The 22454-nt window shown below is 51.2% G+C and overlaps 1 protein-coding gene across 1 annotated transcript in view; it reads right to left on the bottom strand.

The window, feature by feature from the left end:
- The window catches only part of ZNF653 (zinc finger protein 653), a 412702-nt gene that overhangs the window by 172565 nt on the left and 217683 nt on the right, over positions 1–22454 (bottom strand). The window contains exon 5 of the mRNA XM_069604215.1: positions 18857–19052. Within this exon, the coding sequence (XP_069460316.1) occupies positions 18857–19052 (196 nt within the window). The remainder of the gene's footprint in view (positions 1–18856; positions 19053–22454) is intronic.

The raw sequence follows: 22454 nt of genomic DNA, 5'->3' as shown, positions 1-22454 counted from the left end.
TGGTATATCAGGGTGCACAGTGAATACAGAAGGGTTTCAGCCTATTGATTTTTTCAACCTTTTTGTTGATGATGGGTTCATTGCAGACGTGGTTGAGCAAACCAATTTATACGCTGCACAGTTCATGAGGTCTAGGGGTCCCACTCTGAAACCCCACTCCAGAGCACAAGCATGGGTACCCACAAACGATGTTGAAATGAGACAGTTTTGGGGTCTCATTTTGCTCATGGGAATTGGACACAAGCCGTCTGTCGCAATGTACTGGACTACTGTAGCACCACTTTATTGCCCGTTTTTTTCAGCTACAATGAGCAGAAATCGCTTTCAAGCACTGCACCGTATGTTGCACTTCAATGACAACTCGGCAGCATTACCCAAAACGGACCCAAACTTTGATAGGCTGTTCAAACTTAAGCCATTTCTGGACCATTTCACTCACCGATTTGCAGAGGTGTATGTTCCTAGCCAGAACATATCCATTGATGAATCGTTGGTGTTGTTCAAAGGTCGCCTTGTATTCAGGCAATACATTCCTAGCAAGAGATCACGATATGGGATTAAAATGTACATGTTGTGTGAAAGTACCACTGGGTATGTCAGCAGCATGAGAGTCTACACCGGTAAAGACTCTACCCTAAACCCTCCGGGCTGCCCAGCCCATTTAGGGACAAGTGAGAAGATTGTTTGGGATCTTCTCACACCATGGCTCCACAAGGGACATCATTTGTATGTAGACAATTTCTACACCGGAATTCCACTGTTCAAGGAATTGTTCAATGTGGGCACACTCGCATGCGGTACAATCCGCAGTAACCGCAAACGCTTCCCCAGACAACTTGTGTGTAAGAAGTTGGCTAAGGGACAATGTATGGCATTGCGGCAGGATGAATTGTTAGCAGTGAAATTCTGCGACAAAAGGGATGTGTACATGCTAAGTACTATTCATGATGAAAGTACTTCAGCTGTCCCTCTGCGCAGGCAGACTCAGCAAGTGTTGAAACCCAATTGCATTCTGGATTACAACAAGTACATGGGTGGAGTAGACAAAAATGACCAAGTGCTTGAGTCATACCACGCTGAACGCAAGTCGCGTTTCTGGTACAAAAAGTTAGCCACACACATTGTGCATATGGCAACGTACAATGCTTATGTGGTGTACCGTGCAGCTACTCCACAAAACAAGCTCTCCTTTTTGGATTTTGAATTAGAAATTGTTCAATCTCTGGCTAATGTTCATGTACAAATTCCCTCCTTTCCAGAGGTCGAAGATGTAGCCAGATTGCAAGAGCGACACTTTGGTGATTATGTTCCTCCCACTGCCACGAAGGCACAACCGTACCGAAAATGTAAGGTGTGTACAAAACAAGGAAAGAGGAAGGATACTCGGGTGTACTGTCCCCAATGCCCTTCCCAGCCTGCCCTCTGCTTTCAGCCTTGTTTCCTTTTGTATCATACAAAGGAAAAATATTGGGAGATCGACTGATTTCCGAAAATGCCCATCATTCCTTGAAAGGGACCCTTAGCCCCTGAAATCGTGCATGTCTTGTAAAGGAATGGCACTCTTGCACCCTGCCCTGGAGGAGTACCTTCAATGAAAATGCAACAGGATGTCAACTCACTTCACTTGATTTAGCGTGCATTCACGAGCATCGCTAGTCCTGCTTCCTCCACTCGAGGCCTGCCTTGGAAAGGCAACCACAGCCGTAGCTTTCCCTTGAGGCCTGCCAAGAAAATGTACATCAGTCTAGATCCCTCAGCTCAAAGCGTGACTTGCAAAGGAACGCTAATCAGGCTCCTTCCATTGGAGGCGTGCCTACGAAATAGTAATCATTATGAGTCCCTGTACTTGAGTTGTGCCATGCGGGTCTTTCCCCTTTGGCGTGCTTTGGCAAGCAATGCTAGTCCTGCCCCCTCCACTTGAGGCCTGCCTGGGAAAGAGACATCACCCCCGGTACCTTTCCCTTCAGGTCTGCCTCCTAAGGAAAAGGCAGTCTAGCTCCCTCTGCGCGTGGTGTGCCTTGCAAAGTAACGCAATGCTTGTTACGTCCAAAGCAGGCGCATCTTTGAAAGAAATGCCACTCTAGCTCCCTCCACTTGAGGTGTGCCTTGGAGTAGGTGGGGACAGCACTCTGCTTTACTCCCCTTTGGCGTGCTTTGGCAAGCAATGCTAGTCCTGCCCCCTCCACTTGAGGCCTGCCTGGGAAAGAGACATCACCCCCGGTACCTTTCCCTTCAGGTCTGCCTCCTAAGGAAAAGGCAGTCTAGCTCCCTCTGCGCGTGGTGTGCCTTGCAAAGTAACGCAATGCTTGTTACGTCCAAAGCAGGCGCATCTTTGAAAGAAATGCCACTCTAGCTCCCTCCACTTGAGGTGTGCCTTGGAGTAGGTGGGGACAGCACTCTGCTTTACTCCCCTTTGGCGTGCTTTGGCAAGCAATGCTAGTCCTGCCCCCTCCACTTGAGGCCTGCCTGGGAAAGAGACATCACCCCCGGTACCTTTCCCTTCAGGTCTGCCTCCTAAGGAAAAGGCAGTCTAGCTCCCTCTGCGCGTGGTGTGCCTTGCAAAGTAACGCAATGCTTGTTACGTCCAAAGCAGGCGCATCTTTGAAAGAAATGCCACTCTAGCTCCCTCCACTTGAGGTGTGCCTTGGAGTAGGTGGGGACAGCACTCTGCTTTACTCCCCTTTGGCGTGCTTTGGCAAGCAATGCTTGTCCTGCCCCCTCCACTTGAGGCCTGCCTGGGAAAGAGACATCACCCCCGGTACCTTTCCCTTCAGGTCTGCCTCCTAAGGAAAAGGCAGTCTAGCTCCCTCTGCGCGTGGTGTGCCTTGCAAAGTAACGCAATGCTTGTTACGTCCAAAGCAGGCGCATCTTTGAAAGAAATGCCACTCTAGCTCCCTCCACTTGAGGTGTGCCTTGGAGTAGGTGGGGACAGCACTCTGCTTTACTCCCCTTTGGCGTGCTTTGGCAAGCAATGCTTGTCCTGCCCCCTCCACTTGAGGCCTGCCTGGGAAAGAGACATCACCCCCGGTACCTTTCCCTTCAGGTCTGCCTCCTAAGGAAAAGGCAGTCTAGCTCCCTCTGCGCGTGGTGTGCCTTGCAAAGTAACGCAATGCTTGTTACGTCCAAAGCAGGCGCATCTTTGAAAGAAATGCCACTCTAGCTCCCTCCACTTGAGGTGTGCCTTGGAGTAGGTGGGGACAGCACTCTGCTTTACTCCCCTTTGGCGTGCTTTGGCAAGCAATGCTAGTCCTGCCCCCTCCACTTGAGGCCTGCCTGGGAAAGAGACATCACCCCCGGTACCTTTCCCTTCAGGTCAGCCTCCTAAGGAAAAGGCAGTCTAGCTCCCTCTGCGCGTGGTGTGCCTTGCAAAGTAACGCAATGCTTGTTACGTCCAAAGCAGGCGCATCTTTGAAAGAAATGCCACTCTAGCTCCCTCCACTTGAGGTGTGCCTTGGAGTAGGTGGGGACAGCACTCTGCTTTACTCCCCTTTGGCGTGCTTTGGCAAGCAATGCTAGTCCTGCCCCCTCCACTTGAGGCCTGCCTGGGAAAGAGACATCACCCCCGGTACCTTTCCCTTCAGGTCTGCCTCCTAAGGAAAAGGCAGTCTAGCTCCCTCTGCGCGTGGTGTGCCTTGCAAAGTAACGCAATGCTTGTTACGTCCAAAGCAGGCGCATCTTTGAAAGAAATGCCACTCTAGCTCCCTCCACTTGAGGTGTGCCTTGGAGTAGGTGGGGACAGCACTCTGCTTTACTCCCCTTTGGCGTGCTTTGGCAAGCAATGCTAGTCCTGCCCCCTCCACTTGAGGCCTGCCTGGGAAAGAGACATCACCCCCGGTACCTTTCCCTTCAGGTCTGCCTCCTAAGGAAAAGGCAGTCTAGCTCCCTCTGCGCGTGGTGTGCCTTGCAAAGTAACGCAATGCTTGTTACGTCCAAAGAAGGCGCATCTTGGAAAGGAATGCCACTCCACCGCCTCTAGTTGAGGCGGGCCATGGAGAAGAAGGGTGGAGCACTGTGGGTCACTCCCCTATGGGAGTGCAGCTTGCTCCTGTTCGGGATTGCCTTACAAAAAAAAAACGTCTGGAAAACCCCATCCGCTTCTGGCGTACTTTGGACAGGAACCCAAATCTGGCTCCTTCCACTTAAGGTTTGGCAAGCAAAGAAAGGCCAGTCCCGCTCCCTCTACTCAAGCCGTGCGTTGTGGAAGACCAGAACGGCATTCAGGTTCCCTCCACTCAAGGGGTGTTTTTTCAAAATATTACACGCCACTTTGGCTCCTACCCTTGAGGTCTAAGTGTCATGAAAGTGGTACTTGGACACCAACTATATGGCAGCGGTGTCTTGCGTACCTCGTAAGATCCTGCCTTGTTTATTGTTTTACCTCGAGTAATGTTATGTGTGGTGTAAGTGACACGTCATCTGTAGGAATGCATTGGATATGATTGGTGTGTGAATTAGGTAAAGATACAAAGAACATGCAGTTGCAATTTCTGTGAATGGACTTTTCCAGCAGTGACGAAATGATTGTCATTTTGCAGGATGGCTGTTTTGTGTGGGTACGGTGGGACATAAGAATGTTTGGCCATAGTTGCTATGGGCATACTGAAAGCTGGTGTGGAAGATAGCGCCTGTAGGGCAGGGTAGTGAAGTCAGGCAGTATGCACTTGCTATCACTGTCCACATGTGATTGCCAGCACATAAAGTTTGCATGCAGACACAGTTGCTATGAAATTGATGCCAAATGATAGTTAAGATATTGCTAGAGACACAGTTGCATTGTACACAGATGTCCATGTGGTATAAGTGTGTAGATATGCTCATGTGTAGATACACTTGCTCTGGTGCTAGTGATTTCGTAGAAGTGCAACTGCTGAAATGGATGCCAACTGACTGCAGACACGAAAGGGATACGAATGGCCAGTGATCCGGTGGGTGCCTTGACGTGGCATCACTGCTCACAAGGACAAACCTTCTTGTGCAATACAAGGAGGTTGGTCCTTGTGCTAAATCCCACCTTGCGTGTCTAACTGCATTGCGTCTGCTATGTATGGGAAGTGTGAGGAAAGGTGCATGTGAAATGGCTTACTGGCAGTACTTTACTGTTTCCTAAGCGCACTACAGCGAAGTTACTATACTAAAGATGTGCCCATTGTCACTCAGGTACCACACCTGCACACAAAGAGGTCAGCCTCTCATTGGGACACGTGTGGCGATGCGGGAAGGTAGGCCACGTGTTGTTGGCGGTGTGTTTCGTTGAGTGGCCAGAGGGAAATGTCTGAGATTTGTCTTCATTTCCGGCCAATTTCAGAGACATTTCCCTGTGTCCACTCACCGAAACACGTCGCCAACAGCAGATGTCATACCTTCTCGTGTTCCCACAGGTGTTCCGACGAAAAAGGTACCTCGCATGTGTGGGTGCACCTACCGGGGTCGCAAAAGGAAAAGGGTAACCCGCTGGTAACCCCAAGCCTTTCGCCACAGCACAATTTGTTCATGTGGGCAACCTACAGATTTGGGCCTAGGGTGTCGAAGCCAGCAAGGAAAACAGGGAACCCCATGCATTTCCCAAAAGAGGACACCCGTGGGAAAGCACAGAGGTCTGATTTGCGCACATCGCCCCAGATTTTTTTACCCAGACAGCCCTGCAAAGTCGGAAATGTGGGGAAAAAACCGCATTTTCCGCACATTTCGCTCGCCGCACCCATCGAAACGCGCCCCCCACAACACATGGCCTACCGTCCAGCGTTCCCACAGGTGTCCCGATGAAAACGGTACCTCACATGTGTGGGTGCACCTACCTGGCCGCCAAGGGGAAAGCCTAAAACACAAGTAACCCCAAGTCTGTTGTCAGAGGGAAATCTCAGACATTCTGCCAACCGGCGCAACTTACAGATATGGGCCTCGGGTGTCCAAGCCACCGAGGAAAACAGGGAACCCCATGCATTTTCGAAAAGAGGACACCCGTGGGAATCCGCAGAGGTGTGATTTGCGCCCATCGCCCCAGATTTTTTTACCCAGACAGCCCTGCAAAGTCGGAAATGTGGGGAAAAAAACGCTTTTTCCGCACATTTCGCTCGCCGCACCCATCGAAACGCGCCCCCCACAACACATGGCCTACCGTCCCGCGTTCCCACAGGTGTCCCGATGAAAACGGTACCTCACATGTGTGGGTGCACCTACCTGGCCGCCAAGGGGAAAGCCTAAAACACAAGTAACCCCAAGTCTGTTGTCCATTCTGCCGACCGGCGCAACTTACAGATATGGGCCTCGGGTGTCCAAGCCACCGAGGAAAACAGGGAACCCCATGCATTTTCGAAAAGAGGACACCCGTGGGAATCCGCACAGGTGTGATTTGCGCCCATCGCCCCAGATTTTTTTACCCAGACACCCCCGCAAAGCGTGCCCCGGCCTTTGCGGGGGTGTCTGGGTAAAAAAATCTGGGGCGATGGGCGCAAATCACACCTGTGCGGATTCCCACGGGTGTCCTCTTTTCGAAAATGCATGGGGTTCCCTGTTTTCCTCGGTGGCTTGGACACCCGAGGCCCATATCTGTAAGTTGCGCCGGTCGGCAGAATGGACAACAGACTTGGGGTTACTTGTGTTTTAGGCTTTCCCCTTGGCGGCCAGGTAGGTGCACCCACACATGTGAGGTACCGTTTTCATCGGGACACCTGTGGGAACGCGGGACGGTAGGCCATGTGTTGTGGGGGGCGCGTTTCGATGGGTGCGGCGAGCGAAATGTGCGGAAAAAGCGTTTTTTTCCCCACATTTCCGACTTTGCAGGGCTGTCTGGGTAAAAAAATCTGGGGCGATGGGCGCAAATCACACCTCTGCGGATTCCCACGGGTGTCCTCTTTTCGAAAATGCATGGGGTTCCCTGTTTTCCTCGGTGGCTTGGACACCCGAGGCCCATATCTGTAAGTTGCGCCGGTCGGCAGAATGGACAACAGACTTGGGGTTACTTGTGTTTTAGGCTTTCCCCTTGGCGGCCAGGTAGGTGCACCCACACATGTGAGGTACCGTTTTCATCGGGACACCTGTGGGAACGCGGGACGGTAGGCCATGTGTTGTGGGGGGCGCGTTTCGATGGGTGCGGCGAGCGAAATGTGCGGAAAAAGCGGTTTTTTCCCCACATTTCCGACTTTGCAGGGCTGTCTGGGTAAAAAAATCTGGGGCGATGGGCGCAAATCACACCTGTGCGGATTCCCACGGGTGTCCTCTTTTCGAAAATGCATGGGGTTCCCTGTTTTCCTCGGTGGCTTGGACACCCGAGGCCCATATCTGTAAGTTGCGCCGGTCGGCAGAATGGACAACAGACTTGGGGTTACTTGTGTTTTAGGCTTTCCCCTTGGCGGCCAGGTAGGTGCACCCACACATGTGAGGTACCGTTTTCATCGGGACACCTGTGGGAACGCGGGACGGTAGGCCATGTGTTGTGGGGGGCGCGTTTCGATGGGTGCGGCGAGCGAAATGTGCGGAAAAAGCGTTTTTTTCCCCACATTTCCGACTTTGCAGGGCTGTCTGGGTAAAAAAATCTGGGGCGATGGGCGCAAATCACACCTCTGCGGATTCCCACGGGTGTCCTCTTTTCGAAAATGCATGGGGTTCCCTGTTTTCCTCGGTGGCTTGGACACCCGAGGCCCATATCTGTAAGTTGCGCCGGTCGGCAGAATGTCTGAGATTTCCCTCTGACAACAGACTTGGGGTTACTTGTGTTTTAGGCTTTCCCCTTGGCGGCCAGGTAGGTGCACCCACACATGTGAGGTACCGTTTTCATCGGGACACCTGTGGGAACGCGGGACGGTAGGCCACGTGTTGTGGGGGGCGTGTTTCGATGGGTGCGGCGAGTGAAATGTGCGGAAAAAGCGGTTTTTTCCCCACATTTCCGACTTTGCAGGGCTGTCTGGGTAAAAAAATCTGGGGCGATGGGCGCAAATCACACCTGTGCGGATTCCCACGGGTGTCCTCTTTTCGAAAATGCATGGGGTTCCCTGTTTTCCTCGGTGGCTTGGACACCCGAGGCCCATATCTGTAAGTTGCGCCGGTCGGCAGAATGGACAACAGACTTGGGGTTACTTGTGTTTTAGGCTTTCCCCTTGGCGGCCAGGTAGGTGCACCCACACATGTGAGGTACCGTTTTCATCGGGACACCTGTGGGAACGCGGGACGGTAGGCCATGTGTTGTGGGGGGCGCGTTTCGATGGGTGCGGCGAGCGAAATGTGCGGAAAAAGCGTTTTTTTCCCCACATTTCCGACTTTGCAGGGCTGTCTGGGTAAAAAAATCTGGGGCGATGGGCGCAAATCACACCTCTGCGGATTCCCACGGGTGTCCTCTTTTCGAAAATGCATGGGGTTCCCTGTTTTCCTCGGTGGCTTGGACACCCGAGGCCCATATCTGTAAGTTGCGCCGGTCGGCAGAATGTCTGAGATTTCCCTCTGACAACAGACTTGGGGTTACTTGTGTTTTAGGCTTTCCCCTTGGCGGCCAGGTAGGTGCACCCACACATGTGAGGTACCGTTTTCATCGGGACACCTGTGGGAACGCGGGACGGTAGGCCACGTGTTGTGGGGGGCGTGTTTCGATGGGTGCGGCGAGTGAAATGTGCGGAAAAAGCGGTTTTTTCCCCACATTTCCGACTTTGCAGGGCTGTCTGGGTAAAAAAATCTGGGGCGATGGGCGCAAATCACACCTGTGCGGATTCCCACGGGTGTCCTCTTTTCGAAAATGCATGGGGTTCCCTGTTTTCCTCGGTGGCTTGGACACCCGAGGCCCATATCTGTAAGTTGCGCCGGTCGGCAGAATGGACAACAGACTTGGGGTTACTTGTGTTTTAGGCTTTCCCCTTGGCGGCCAGGTAGGTGCACCCACACATGTGAGGTACCGTTTTCATCGGGACACCTGTGGGAACGCGGGACGGTAGGCCATGTGTTGTGGGGGGCGCGTTTCGATGGGTGCGGCGAGCGAAATGTGCGGAAAAAGCGGTTTTTTCCCCACATTTCCGACTTTGCAGGGCTGTCTGGGTAAAAAAATCTGGGGCGATGGGCGCAAATCACACCTGTGCGGATTCCCACGGGTGTCCTCTTTTCGAAAATGCATGGGGTTCCCTGTTTTCCTCGGTGGCTTGGACACCCGAGGCCCATATCTGTAAGTTGCGCCGGTCGGCAGAATGGACAACAGACTTGGGGTTACTTGTGTTTTAGGCTTTCCCCTTGGCGGCCAGGTAGGTGCACCCACACATGTGAGGTACCGTTTTCATCGGGACACCTGTGGGAACGCGGGACGGTAGGCCATGTGTTGTGGGGGGCGCGTTTCGATGGGTGCGGCGAGCGAAATGTGCGGAAAAAGCGTTTTTTTCCCCACATTTCCGACTTTGCAGGGCTGTCTGGGTAAAAAAATCTGGGGCGATGGGCGCAAATCACACCTCTGCGGATTCCCACGGGTGTCCTCTTTTCGAAAATGCATGGGGTTCCCTGTTTTCCTCGGTGGCTTGGACACCCGAGGCCCATATCTGTAAGTTGCGCCGGTCGGCAGAATGTCTGAGATTTCCCTCTGACAACAGACTTGGGGTTACTTGTGTTTTAGGCTTTCCCCTTGGCGGCCAGGTAGGTGCACCCACACATGTGAGGTACCGTTTTCATCGGGACACCTGTGGGAACGCGGGACGGTAGGCCACGTGTTGTGGGGGGCGTGTTTCGATGGGTGCGGCGAGTGAAATGTGCGGAAAAAGCGGTTTTTTCCCCACATTTCCGACTTTGCAGGGCTGTCTGGGTAAAAAAATCTGGGGCGATGGGCGCAAATCACACCTGTGCGGATTCCCACGGGTGTCCTCTTTTCGAAAATGCATGGGGTTCCCTGTTTTCCTCGGTGGCTTGGACACCCGAGGCCCATATCTGTAAGTTGCGCCGGTCGGCAGAATGGACAACAGACTTGGGGTTACTTGTGTTTTAGGCTTTCCCCTTGGCGGCCAGGTAGGTGCACCCACACATGTGAGGTACAGTTTTCATCGGGACACCTGTGGGAACGCGGGACGGTAGGCCATGTGTTGTGGGGGGCGCGTTTCGATGGGTGCGGCGAGCGAAATGTGCGGAAAAAGCGTTTTTTTCCCCACATTTCCGACTTTGCAGGGCTGTCTGGGTAAAAAAATCTGGGGCGATGGGCGCAAATCACACCTCTGCGGATTCCCACGGGTGTCCTCTTTTCGAAAATGCATGGGGTTCCCTGTTTTCCTCGGTGGCTTGGACACCCGAGGCCCATATCTGTAAGTTGCGCCGGTCGGCAGAATGTCTGAGATTTCCCTCTGACAACAGACTTGGGGTTACTTGTGTTTTAGGCTTTCCCCTTGGCGGCCAGGTAGGTGCACCCACACATGTGAGGTACCGTTTTCATCGGGACACCTGTGGGAACGCGGGACGGTAGGCCACGTGTTGTGGGGGGCGTGTTTCGATGGGTGCGGCGAGTGAAATGTGCGGAAAAAGCGGTTTTTTCCCCACATTTCCGACTTTGCAGGGCTGTCTGGGTAAAAAAATCTGGGGCGATGGGCGCAAATCACACCTGTGCGGATTCCCACGGGTGTCCTCTTTTCGAAAATGCATGGGGTTCCCTGTTTTCCTCGGTGGCTTGGACACCCGAGGCCCATATCTGTAAGTTGCGCCGGTCGGCAGAATGGACAACAGACTTGGGGTTACTTGTGTTTTAGGCTTTCCCCTTGGCGGCCAGGTAGGTGCACCCACACATGTGAGGTACCGTTTTCATCGGGACACCTGTGGGAACGCGGGACGGTAGGCCATGTGTTGTGGGGGGCGCGTTTCGATGGGTGCGGCGAGCGAAATGTGCGGAAAAAGCGTTTTTTTCCCCACATTTCCGACTTTGCAGGGCTGTCTGGGTAAAAAAATCTGGGGCGATGGGCGCAAATCACACCTCTGCGGATTCCCACGGGTGTCCTCTTTTCGAAAATGCATGGGGTTCCCTGTTTTCCTCGGTGGCTTGGACACCCGAGGCCCATATCTGTAAGTTGCGCCGGTCGGCAGAATGTCTGAGATTTCCCTCTGACAACAGACTTGGGGTTACTTGTGTTTTAGGCTTTCCCCTTGGCGGCCAGGTAGGTGCACCCACACATGTGAGGTACCGTTTTCATCGGGACACCTGTGGGAACGCGGGACGGTAGGCCACGTGTTGTGGGGGGCGTGTTTCGATGGGTGCGGCGAGTGAAATGTGCGGAAAAAGCGGTTTTTTCCCCACATTTCCGACTTTGCAGGGCTGTCTGGGTAAAAAAATCTGGGGCGATGGGCGCAAATCACACCTGTGCGGATTCCCACGGGTGTCCTCTTTTCGAAAATGCATGGGGTTCCCTGTTTTCCTCGGTGGCTTGGACACCCGAGGCCCATATCTGTAAGTTGCGCCGGTCGGCAGAATGGACAACAGACTTGGGGTTACTTGTGTTTTAGGCTTTCCCCTTGGCGGCCAGGTAGGTGCACCCACACATGTGAGGTACCGTTTTCATCGGGACACCTGTGGGAACGCGGGACGGTAGGCCATGTGTTGTGGGGGGCGCGTTTCGATGGGTGCGGCGAGCGAAATGTGCGGAAAAAGCGTTTTTTTCCCCACATTTCCGACTTTGCAGGGCTGTCTGGGTAAAAAAATCTGGGGCGATGGGCGCAAATCACACCTCTGCGGATTCCCACGGGTGTCCTCTTTTCGAAAATGCATGGGGTTCCCTGTTTTCCTCGGTGGCTTGGACACCCGAGGCCCATATCTGTAAGTTGCGCCGGTCGGCAGAATGTCTGAGATTTCCCTCTGACAACAGACTTGGGGTTACTTGTGTTTTAGGCTTTCCCCTTGGCGGCCAGGTAGGTGCACCCACACATGTGAGGTACCGTTTTCATCGGGACACCTGTGGGAACGCGGGACGGTAGGCCACGTGTTGTGGGGGGCGTGTTTCGATGGGTGCGGCGAGTGAAATGTGCGGAAAAAGCGGTTTTTTCCCCACATTTCCGACTTTGCAGGGCTGTCTGGGTAAAAAAATCTGGGGCGATGGGCGCAAATCACACCTGTGCGGATTCCCACGGGTGTCCTCTTTTCGAAAATGCATGGGGTTCCCTGTTTTCCTCGGTGGCTTGGACACCCGAGGCCCATATCTGTAAGTTGCGCCGGTCGGCAGAATGGACAACAGACTTGGGGTTACTTGTGTTTTAGGCTTTCCCCTTGGCGGCCAGGTAGGTGCACCCACACATGTGAGGTACCGTTTTCATCGGGACACCTGTGGGAACGCGGGACGGTAGGCCATGTGTTGTGGGGGGCGCGTTTCGATGGGTGCGGCGAGCGAAATGTGCGGAAAAAGCGGTTTTTTCCCCACATTTCCGACTTTGCAGGGCTGTCTGGGTAAAAAAATCTGGGGCGATGGGCGCAAATCACACCTGTGCGGATTCCCACGGGTGTCCTCTTTTCGAAAATGCATGGGGTTCCCTGTTTTCCTCGGTGGCTTGGACACCCGAGGCCCATATCTGTAAGTTGCGCCGGTCGGCAGAATGGACAACAGACTTGGGGTTACTTGTGTTTTAGGCTTTCCCCTTGGCGGCCAGGTAGGTGCACCCACACATGTGAGGTACCGTTTTCATCGGGACACCTGTGGGAACGCGGGACGGTAGGCCATGTGTTGTGGGGGGCGCGTTTCGATGGGTGCGGCGAGCGAAATGTGCGGAAAAAGCGTTTTTTTCCCCACATTTCCGACTTTGCAGGGCTGTCTGGGTAAAAAAATCTGGGGCGATGGGCGCAAATCACACCTCTGCGGATTCCCACGGGTGTCCTCTTTTCGAAAATGCATGGGGTTCCCTGTTTTCCTCGGTGGCTTGGACACCCGAGGCCCATATCTGTAAGTTGCGCCGGTCGGCAGAATGTCTGAGATTTCCCTCTGACAACAGACTTGGGGTTACTTGTGTTTTAGGCTTTCCCCTTGGCGGCCAGGTAGGTGCACCCACACATGTGAGGTACCGTTTTCATCGGGACACCTGTGGGAACGCGGGACGGTAGGCCACGTGTTGTGGGGGGCGTGTTTCGATGGGTGCGGCGAGTGAAATGTGCGGAAAAAGCGGTTTTTTCCCCACATTTCCGACTTTGCAGGGCTGTCTGGGTAAAAAAATCTGGGGCGATGGGCGCAAATCACACCTGTGCGGATTCCCACGGGTGTCCTCTTTTCGAAAATGCATGGGGTTCCCTGTTTTCCTCGGTGGCTTGGACACCCGAGGCCCATATCTGTAAGTTGCGCCGGTCGGCAGAATGGACAACAGACTTGGGGTTACTTGTGTTTTAGGCTTTCCCCTTGGCGGCCAGGTAGGTGCACCCACACATGTGAGGTACCGTTTTCATCGGGACACCTGTGGGAACGCGGGACGGTAGGCCATGTGTTGTGGGGGGCGCGTTTCGATGGGTGCGGCGAGCGAAATGTGCGGAAAAAGCGTTTTTTTCCCCACATTTCCGACTTTGCAGGGCTGTCTGGGTAAAAAAATCTGGGGCGATGGGCGCAAATCACACCTCTGCGGATTCCCACGGGTGTCCTCTTTTCGAAAATGCATGGGGTTCCCTGTTTTCCTCGGTGGCTTGGACACCCGAGGCCCATATCTGTAAGTTGCGCCGGTCGGCAGAATGTCTGAGATTTCCCTCTGACAACAGACTTGGGGTTACTTGTGTTTTAGGCTTTCCCCTTGGCGGCCAGGTAGGTGCACCCACACATGTGAGGTACCGTTTTCATCGGGACACCTGTGGGAACGCGGGACGGTAGGCCACGTGTTGTGGGGGGCGTGTTTCGATGGGTGCGGCGAGTGAAATGTGCGGAAAAAGCGGTTTTTTCCCCACATTTCCGACTTTGCAGGGCTGTCTGGGTAAAAAAATCTGGGGCGATGGGCGCAAATCACACCTGTGCGGATTCCCACGGGTGTCCTCTTTTCGAAAATGCATGGGGTTCCCTGTTTTCCTCGGTGGCTTGGACACCCGAGGCCCATATCTGTAAGTTGCGCCGGTCGGCAGAATGGACAACAGACTTGGGGTTACTTGTGTTTTAGGCTTTCCCCTTGGCGGCCAGGTAGGTGCACCCACACATGTGAGGTACCGTTTTCATCGGGACACCTGTGGGAACGCGGGACGGTAGGCCATGTGTTGTGGGGGGCGCGTTTCGATGGGTGCGGCGAGCGAAATGTGCGGAAAAAGCGTTTTTTTCCCCACATTTCCGACTTTGCAGGGCTGTCTGGGTAAAAAAATCTGGGGCGATGGGCGCAAATCACACCTCTGCGGATTCCCACGGGTGTCCTCTTTTCGAAAATGCATGGGGTTCCCTGTTTTCCTCGGTGGCTTGGACACCCGAGGCCCATATCTGTAAGTTGCGCCGGTCGGCAGAATGTCTGAGATTTCCCTCTGACAACAGACTTGGGGTTACTTGTGTTTTAGGCTTTCCCCTTGGCGGCCAGGTAGGTGCACCCACACATGTGAGGTACCGTTTTCATCGGGACACCTGTGGGAACGCGGGACGGTAGGCCACGTGTTGTGGGGGGCGTGTTTCGATGGGTGCGGCGAGTGAAATGTGCGGAAAAAGCGGTTTTTTCCCCCACATTTCCGACTTTGCAGGGCTGTCTGGGTAAAAAAATCTGGGGCGATGGGCGCAAATCACACCTGTGCGGATTCCCACGGGTGTCCTCTTTTCGAAAATGCATGGGGTTCCCTGTTTTCCTCGGTGGCTTGGACACCCGAGGCCCATATCTGTAAGTTGCGCCGGTCGGCAGAATGGACAACAGACTTGGGGTTACTTGTGTTTTAGGCTTTCCCCTTGGCGGCCAGGTAGGTGCACCCACACATGTGAGGTACCGTTTTCATCGGGACACCTGTGGGAACGCGGGACGGTAGGCCATGTGTTGTTGGGGGCGTGTTTCGATGGGTGCATCGAGCGAAATGTGCAGAAAAAGCGTTTTTTTCACCACATTTCGGACTTTGCAGGGGTGTCTGGGTAAAAAATTCTGGGGCAATTTGGGCATATCATACCTCTGCGGATTCCCACGGGTGTCCTCTTTTCGGAAATGCATGGGGTTCCCTGTTTTCCTCGGTGCCTTGGACACCCGAGGCCCATATCTGTACATTGTGCCGGTCGGCAGAATGTCTGAGTTTTCCCTCTGAAAACAGACTTGGAGTTACTTGTGTTTTAGGCTTTCCCCTTGGCGGCCAGGTAGGTGCACCCACACATGTGAGGTACCGTTTTCATCGGGACACCTGTGGGAACGCGGGACGGTAGGCCATGTGTTGTTGGGGGCGTGTTTCGATGGGTGAGTCGAGCGAAATGTGAGGAAAATGCGTATTTTTTCCCACATTTCGGACTTTGCGGGGGTGTCTGGGTAATAAATTCTGGGGCGATTTGGGCATATCATACCTCTGCGGATTCCCACGGGTGTCCTCTTTCCGGAAATGCATGGGGTTCCCTGTTTTCCTTGGTGGCTTGGACACCCAAGGCCCATATCTGTATGATGTGAGAGTGTGACATTTCCGGTGTGAAAACAGACTTGGGGTTACTTGTGTTTTAGGCTTTCCCCTTGGCGGCCAGGTAGGTGCACCCACACATGTGAGGTACCGTTTTCATCGGGACACCTGTGGGAACGCGTGACGGTAGGCCATGTGTTGTTGGGGGCGTGTTTCGATGGGTGCGTCGAGCGAAATGTGCGGAAAAAGCGTTTTTTTCCCCACATTTCGGACTTTGCAGGGGTGTCTGGGTAATAACTTCTGGGGCAATTTGGGCATATCATACCTCTGCGGATTCCCACGGGTGTCCTCTTTTCGGAAATGCATGGGGTTCCCTGTTTTCCTCGGTGGCTTGGACACCCGAGGCCCATATCTGTACATTGTGCCGGTCGGCAGAATGTCTGAGTTTTCCCTCTGAAAACAGACTTGGAGTTACTTGTGTTTTAGGCTTTCCCCTTGGCGGCCAGGTAGGTGCACCCACACATGTGAGGTACCGTTTTCATCGGGACACCTGTGGGAACGCGGGACGGTAGGCCATGTGTTGTTGGGGGCGTGTTTCGATGGGTGAGTCGAGCGAAATGTGAGGAAAAAGCGTATTTTTTCCCACATTTCGGACTTTGCGGGGGTGTCTGGGTAATAAATTCTGGGGCGATTTGGGCATATCATACCTCTGCGGATTCCCACGGGTGTCCTCTTTCCGGAAATGCATGGGGTTCCCTGCTTTCCTTGGTGGCTTGGACACCCGAGGCCCATATCTGTATGATGTGAGAGTGTGACATTTCCGGTGTGAAAACAGACTTGGGGTTACTTGTGTTTTAGGCTTTCCCCTTGGCGGCCAGGTAGGTGCACCCACACATGTGAGGTACCGTTTTCATCGGGACACCTGTGGGAACGCGTGACGGTAGGCCATGTGTTGTGGGGGGCGTGTTTCGATGGGTGCGTCGAGCGAAATGTGCGGAAAAAGCGTTTTTTTCCCCACATTTCGGACTTTGCAGGGGTGTCTGGGTAATAAATTCTGGGGCAATTTGGGCATATCATACCTCTGCGGATTCCCACGGGTGTCCTCTTTTCGGAAATGCATGGGGTTCCCTGTTTTCCTCGGTGGCTTGGACACCCGAGGCCCATATCTGTACCTTGTGCCGGTCGGCAGAATGTCTGAGTTTTCCCTCTGAAAACAGACTTGGGGTTACTTGTGTTTTAGGCTTTCCCCTTGGCGGCCAGGTAGGTGCACCCACACATGTGAGGTACCATTTTCATCGGGACACCTGTGGGAACGCGGGACGGTAGGCCATGTGTTGTTGGGGGCGTGTTTCGATGGGTGAGTCGAGCGAAATGTGAGGAAAATGCGTATTTTTTCCCACATTTCGGACTTTGCGGGGGTGTCTGGGTAATAAATTCTGGGGCGATTTGGGCATATCATACCTCTGCGGATTCCCACGGGTGTCCTCTTTCCGGAAATGCATGGGGTTCCCTGTTTTCCTTGGTGGCTTGGACACCCGAGGCCCATATCTGTATGATGTGAGAGTGTGACATTTCCGGTGTGAAAACAGACTTGGGGTTACTTGTGTTTTAGGCTTTACCCTTGGCGGCCAGGTAGGTGCACCCACACATGTGAGGTACCGTTTTCATCGGGACACCTGTGGGAACGCGGGACGGTAGGCCATGTGTTGTTGGGGGCGTGTTTCGATGGGTGCGTCGAGCGAAATGTACGGAAAAAGCGTTTTTTTCCCCACATTTCCGACTTTGCAGGGGTGTCTGGGTAATAAATTCTGGGGCAATTTGGGCATATCATACCTCTGCGGATTCCCACGGGTGTCCTCTTTTCGGAAATGCATGGGGTTCCCTGTTTTCCTCGGTGGCTTGGACACCCGAGGCCCATATCTGTATGATGGGAGAGTGTGACATTTCCGGTGTGAAAACAGACTTGGGGTTACTTGTGTTTTGGGCTTTCCCCTTGGCGGCCAGGTAGGTGCACCCACACATGTGAGGTACCGTTTTCATCGGGACACCTGTGGGAACGCGGGACGGTAGGCCATGTGTTGTGTTTGTGTGGTTTTCATAACGTTTTGACCCATTTGCTGGAGCCCTTTGTCTCACAACCCTTTCTTTTCCCAAATGTGACCTACATTTAGTCGCTGCTTTAGCCACCATACACTTTTGTAACCTGCACAAGTCACCTACCCTTGAAAAGGTCTGCCTGTGCTCTTTCAAAAAATGTATGGCTGCCGTTCCTCACCACATTGGTTTTCCCAATTTACACATGCTAAGTGCGTCTGGTCAGACCGTGAGCGTAAAACTCCTGTGTACCATGGCTCAGTGTTTGGCTTGTGGTATTGCTTGTTTTGTACAAACACTACAAAAATGGTATGCTCTCCTAACTGCAAGAGTCGGGGGAATGTAGCGGAGCATTGCTTTTCTCAAAATTCATAGAAGCCATTGCCGTACCAAGCCAACCATGTCCAACACATACCTTTTTTTTCAGTCATTTTCCCGCTTTTCCCCCATTCGATGGCAGTTTCCCCTACCTAGTTGTTGCCTGACCTATACAAATCACCCCTTCCTAAACTTGAAATTTTGTCTACTTTTCAGAAATATATGCCTTTCTGTCCTCCAATTTGGCTTTCCTGCCCTTTTCTTCCATTCCGTCCATGCATGTCCAATTGGCAAAAATGGCAAAAATCGCCTACCTCTCACAAAACGGTTGATATCCCCATCAAAATAATTTTTTTCCATTTCCACTCAACCTGTTCCTGAAAGCCAACACATTGGGGAACTCAGCACAGCAAACCATTTGTTCCTAGCTCTTACAAGGAAAAAACCACTGGCTTCTTTGTGCATCATTTTATTGGCATTTTTTGAAAAAACCCAAAATTTTCGCACATTTTCCTTATTTTCTCTCACCCCCCTACAGCAACCTGGGATTCCTGGGTGGCGTTACGACCGCCTACATGTGGGAAGAAAAGGAGCCAAATTTGGCCGAGATATCTCATGTAACAAAAAAGTTACAAGCCATTGAATGGCCACATACCAAAATCACCAAAAAAGGCTCTGGCACTGGGGAGAAATACCCATGGCACTTAAAGGGTTAAAGACACTGCTGTGAAAAAACAAACATTTGTTATCCCCAAAGTAATACTGATGGGAATACATTTTTAGACCGTTTTTCCTTCATAAAATCTAGTTATCTAGCACATCTACTGCCATGGAAGGGAGATCTTTCTCTGCATACAGCAGGAAAAGGACATTATTCTGTGACATCAACTATGTGAAAAATCTAAAACAATGACATTTGAAAGATAGCACCACACACTCACTCAACCTCTTTCAACCACTCTCCCCATCACTGCCATGGGAATATGAACTTACTTTTCGGGCTCCTTTGGGATTTCGTAGACTATGGGACAGGTGTCCGTGGTCTCCATAGCCAGTGGCACTGTATGTGACTCGAGATTCTGCTGTCCATTCTCAAGCGCAGGCTCCAGTTCCAACTCCAGTCCTGTCTTTCCTACCATGTCCACATCGTCGTCACTCTCTTTGGTTATTGCATAGAGTGCTTCATGCGCTGTCGATGGAAACCAATTAAAAACCATAAGTTTACTAACACCATAGTAATCATAAACTCTATTTTGATTGTGGCCTAAACAAGACCCCACTGTCTTTTGTAAAGTAAAAAAAAAAAAAAAAAATCACAGCGGGTTGCACATTTCCAAGAGGCTGCAGCAGACTGTATATAGGTTCCATACAGACTGGAACATTATCCCTGCGTGTCTGACTCGGAAACAAGATTTGTTTGTGGAATTGCATGCAAGGCAAAAGTGTACTGAACTTGGATACATTAACCCCAGGAGGAATGTCGCATAACTTGAGGAACAATCTACTTAGCTTCAGTAATATGCTTTCTGGTGGACACACTGTTCCTAGCCGCGATTCCTCATCTTTCAAATATCTGCAGGTGCTAAACTGAAAAACAGCGACCCAGTGATGCAGGCATGTGTCACAATTCAACCCCGATTTCCATCATCCACAGAGACCAAAAGGAATTGCAAAGATACTCCAAAAATGGAATAAGTAATGAGCAAGTTGAGGTTTTTCGTGGGAGGCAGGGAGTCTCTGTGTTAGGAAGTGGGTATCCATCAGTAAGAACACTAAAGGTCATTAAGTTGTTATTCTAGCGGATGGCTTCTTCCTACAGGTTCTGCATTGCTGAAAAACAGCCAAAAGTAGTACCAGAAGGCCCCCAGATAAGGTGCATACCAGACCTTTTCACACATGAAAATCTTGTAAATACAGCAGCTTTATTATTTTCCTGTGTACATGTGCACACAAGTTTAGAGTAGAGGGCAGTGGAAAGGTTAGGTTACTTGACAGAAACCAGAACGCTTCTTTTGATTTTTAGCTAAATGGATGTAATTGCAAGCCATGGAGAAAAGCACTGAAACAGAATGCATTTCTCTAGAGCCTTTCAAAAAGAAACTGCACACTGATTAAAGGAATGGTGTCTTTCCATTCAGCTTTTGCTGTGTGTATGTTCAGGGAGCAAACAGAGGCACTGTGCATATTTATTTTCCTAGCATTTTAGGATTATATCATTAATAAGATGGAAAACTAAATTGCAATTGAGAATTCATCTTTTGTAACAAATGGTGCTTTTTATCCAGTGAAAGCAAACCAGTATTGCACAATTGTATTTTTCAGAGTTCCTGTGCTGTGTGCATTATCATTCAGAGGCAGATCATTTTTACACTCTAATTATAAAAACAGAGGGCCTCAATACAAGACCGGCGGAAGCCAGTATCATTTTTTTCCAGCGCCCTCAAATGGGCAATTACAGGGTCATTTACAGCCCTGCCGGACCCGGTAATTGCCCATTCGCGGGTGCCGGGAAAAAAATGCTCCCCATTCACATTTGAGCCCCATAGGGCTCAATGGGAATGGGGAGGCCGGTGCATCCATCGAGGTCTGCTTGCGGGTGCTGGTCCGCCCGCCAGGTGAGTCTTGGCAGGCGGGAAGGCACCCGCAAGCAGAACTCTTCCTTTGCCGCTCCGGTAACAGCGGTACCGGCAAGCTTACCAGTACCGTTGTTACCAGACCGGCAAACTTACGAGAGACAGTTTGTAAAATGACGAGTATGCACAGTCTAGTTTACATCCATTCAACCTTACATTCAATGGGGTGCATTACTATAAATGGCCAGTGGCAGAAGAGTCTTTGCTCAAGGATGAGTGATTGTCATTACACCAATCACAGGTGTTATAGCATCTCAAATCTTCAAGACTACAATTAAAACATCCAACACCTGATTTCCCAGGCAGTGCAAGCGCTGCGCAAAAACAAACAAATTAAAGTTACATTTGTAATTGAAATATAAACGCAGCAAAACCTGTCCCCGTGATAATCCAGATTGGTATTTAGCTGTATGTAGTGCTTCATACAGGTTTGTCCAACATCTAGGCACTGTGATTATTATACCTCAGTCAATAGTTTACCGACCTTTGAAGGATGTTAGCCAATAAAATCGCCTAGGCATTTGAAACCTTGTTGCTACGATCTGTGTGATCTGTAGGTTGCAGGTTTGAATCCCGGCAAGGCCAGCTCAGCCTTTCATCCTTTTGCGGTCCATACAGGAGTACTGACTTAGGTTTGATAATTGCGATAAATATGTTCCATGTACAGCGCTTTGCCAAAAGCGCTATATATAAATAACCATTTGACCATGAGATTAGGTATAGAATTTAGCATGGAGTCCTCGCCTCTCTGCACTGTTCTACCATAACATTGTTTTACCATTAGGTAGTAATAGCTTCAGGAAATGAGTACTTTCATTAAACATCAAAAGACCATTCTGCTATCAAACCTCAAAACACACACTACAATTAATCTTTGTAATTGGCTAGGTTTTGGTGTTTTCAACATTTAAATATATACAGGAGAGATCAAACGGCCAGATCGTAGAGAAATAATGAAAGATGTATTCTGTCACAATGCAGAAAGCTGCCGCATGGTAACTATTTCCATACAGTTGTTGCACACGGCGGCTTAATGTCACATACATTTTACTCTTGCAAAGGAGAAAAGTCATTTTTACTCTCTTGAAATCACTCTCAAAGTTTAAAAATGGGGAGTAAAATACTCCTACCTCAAAATCCTATCGGGGGCACTGAGTACCAGGGATGCAGCAGCACATCAAGGAACTGATGCAAAAATGAAATGCTTCAATACTGACCAAACAGGCGACTTCCCCTACCAAAGAGTCTAGACGATAAGGCTTGGCAAATCTTTGGAGACTCAATCAAGTGGCAGCCTGACAGACATTTAGTAAGGAAACACCTCTTTGGGCAGTAAAGAAGTTGCCTGGTTCCTGGTTAAATGGGCTGTGATTATTTCTTGATGCACATGACAATCTGCTGGGAGTTGGACTGCCCTGTAATGGCCTTGTCTGTATGAGGACCAGAAAACTAGATGAATGCCCGACTCTCAACCCAGAACTCCTTCTGTGGCCACTTATCCATTTTAGACCAAGAAGAAGTAGCACCTCCTGCGCATAAGAAGGATAAGGTGGAGCAAGGAACACCGGAAGATTAATCCTTCAAGCCATATACATCTCTGAAAATATGTTCAGAAAAAGAGGGCCTCGCACTCAAAGTACATTTTTCCTTTTTTTTTTTTATTTGAAATAATTTAAAAACAAAAGTTACTATTTTGTTTCCCAGGGCTGCTCCTTATTTCATTAGCCTTAGTACGTTATACTGCCCATCCATACAAGTTCCTGTCAATATGGAACAAGTTACTGGCAGCCATCCTCAGATTTGGTAGCACGTAAAGTGGCAGTATGACCAAGTGACGAACCGCAAAGGGGTAGGAGGGAGGGTTCGCATGTGAATCCATGCCAGACCCATGCTGGAGAACAACAGTTACAGGTAAGTAACTTGTTCCTTCTCCAGCATGGGGTCTGGCATGGATTCAC

This window comes from Ambystoma mexicanum, chromosome 3q (genome assembly GCF_040938575.1).
Source record: "Ambystoma mexicanum isolate Mex_15411 chromosome 3q, UKY_AmexF1_1, whole genome shotgun sequence".
Lineage (NCBI taxonomy): Eukaryota > Metazoa > Chordata > Amphibia > Caudata > Ambystomatidae > Ambystoma > Ambystoma mexicanum.
This window is presented reverse-complemented; position numbering and strand designations above follow the sequence as displayed.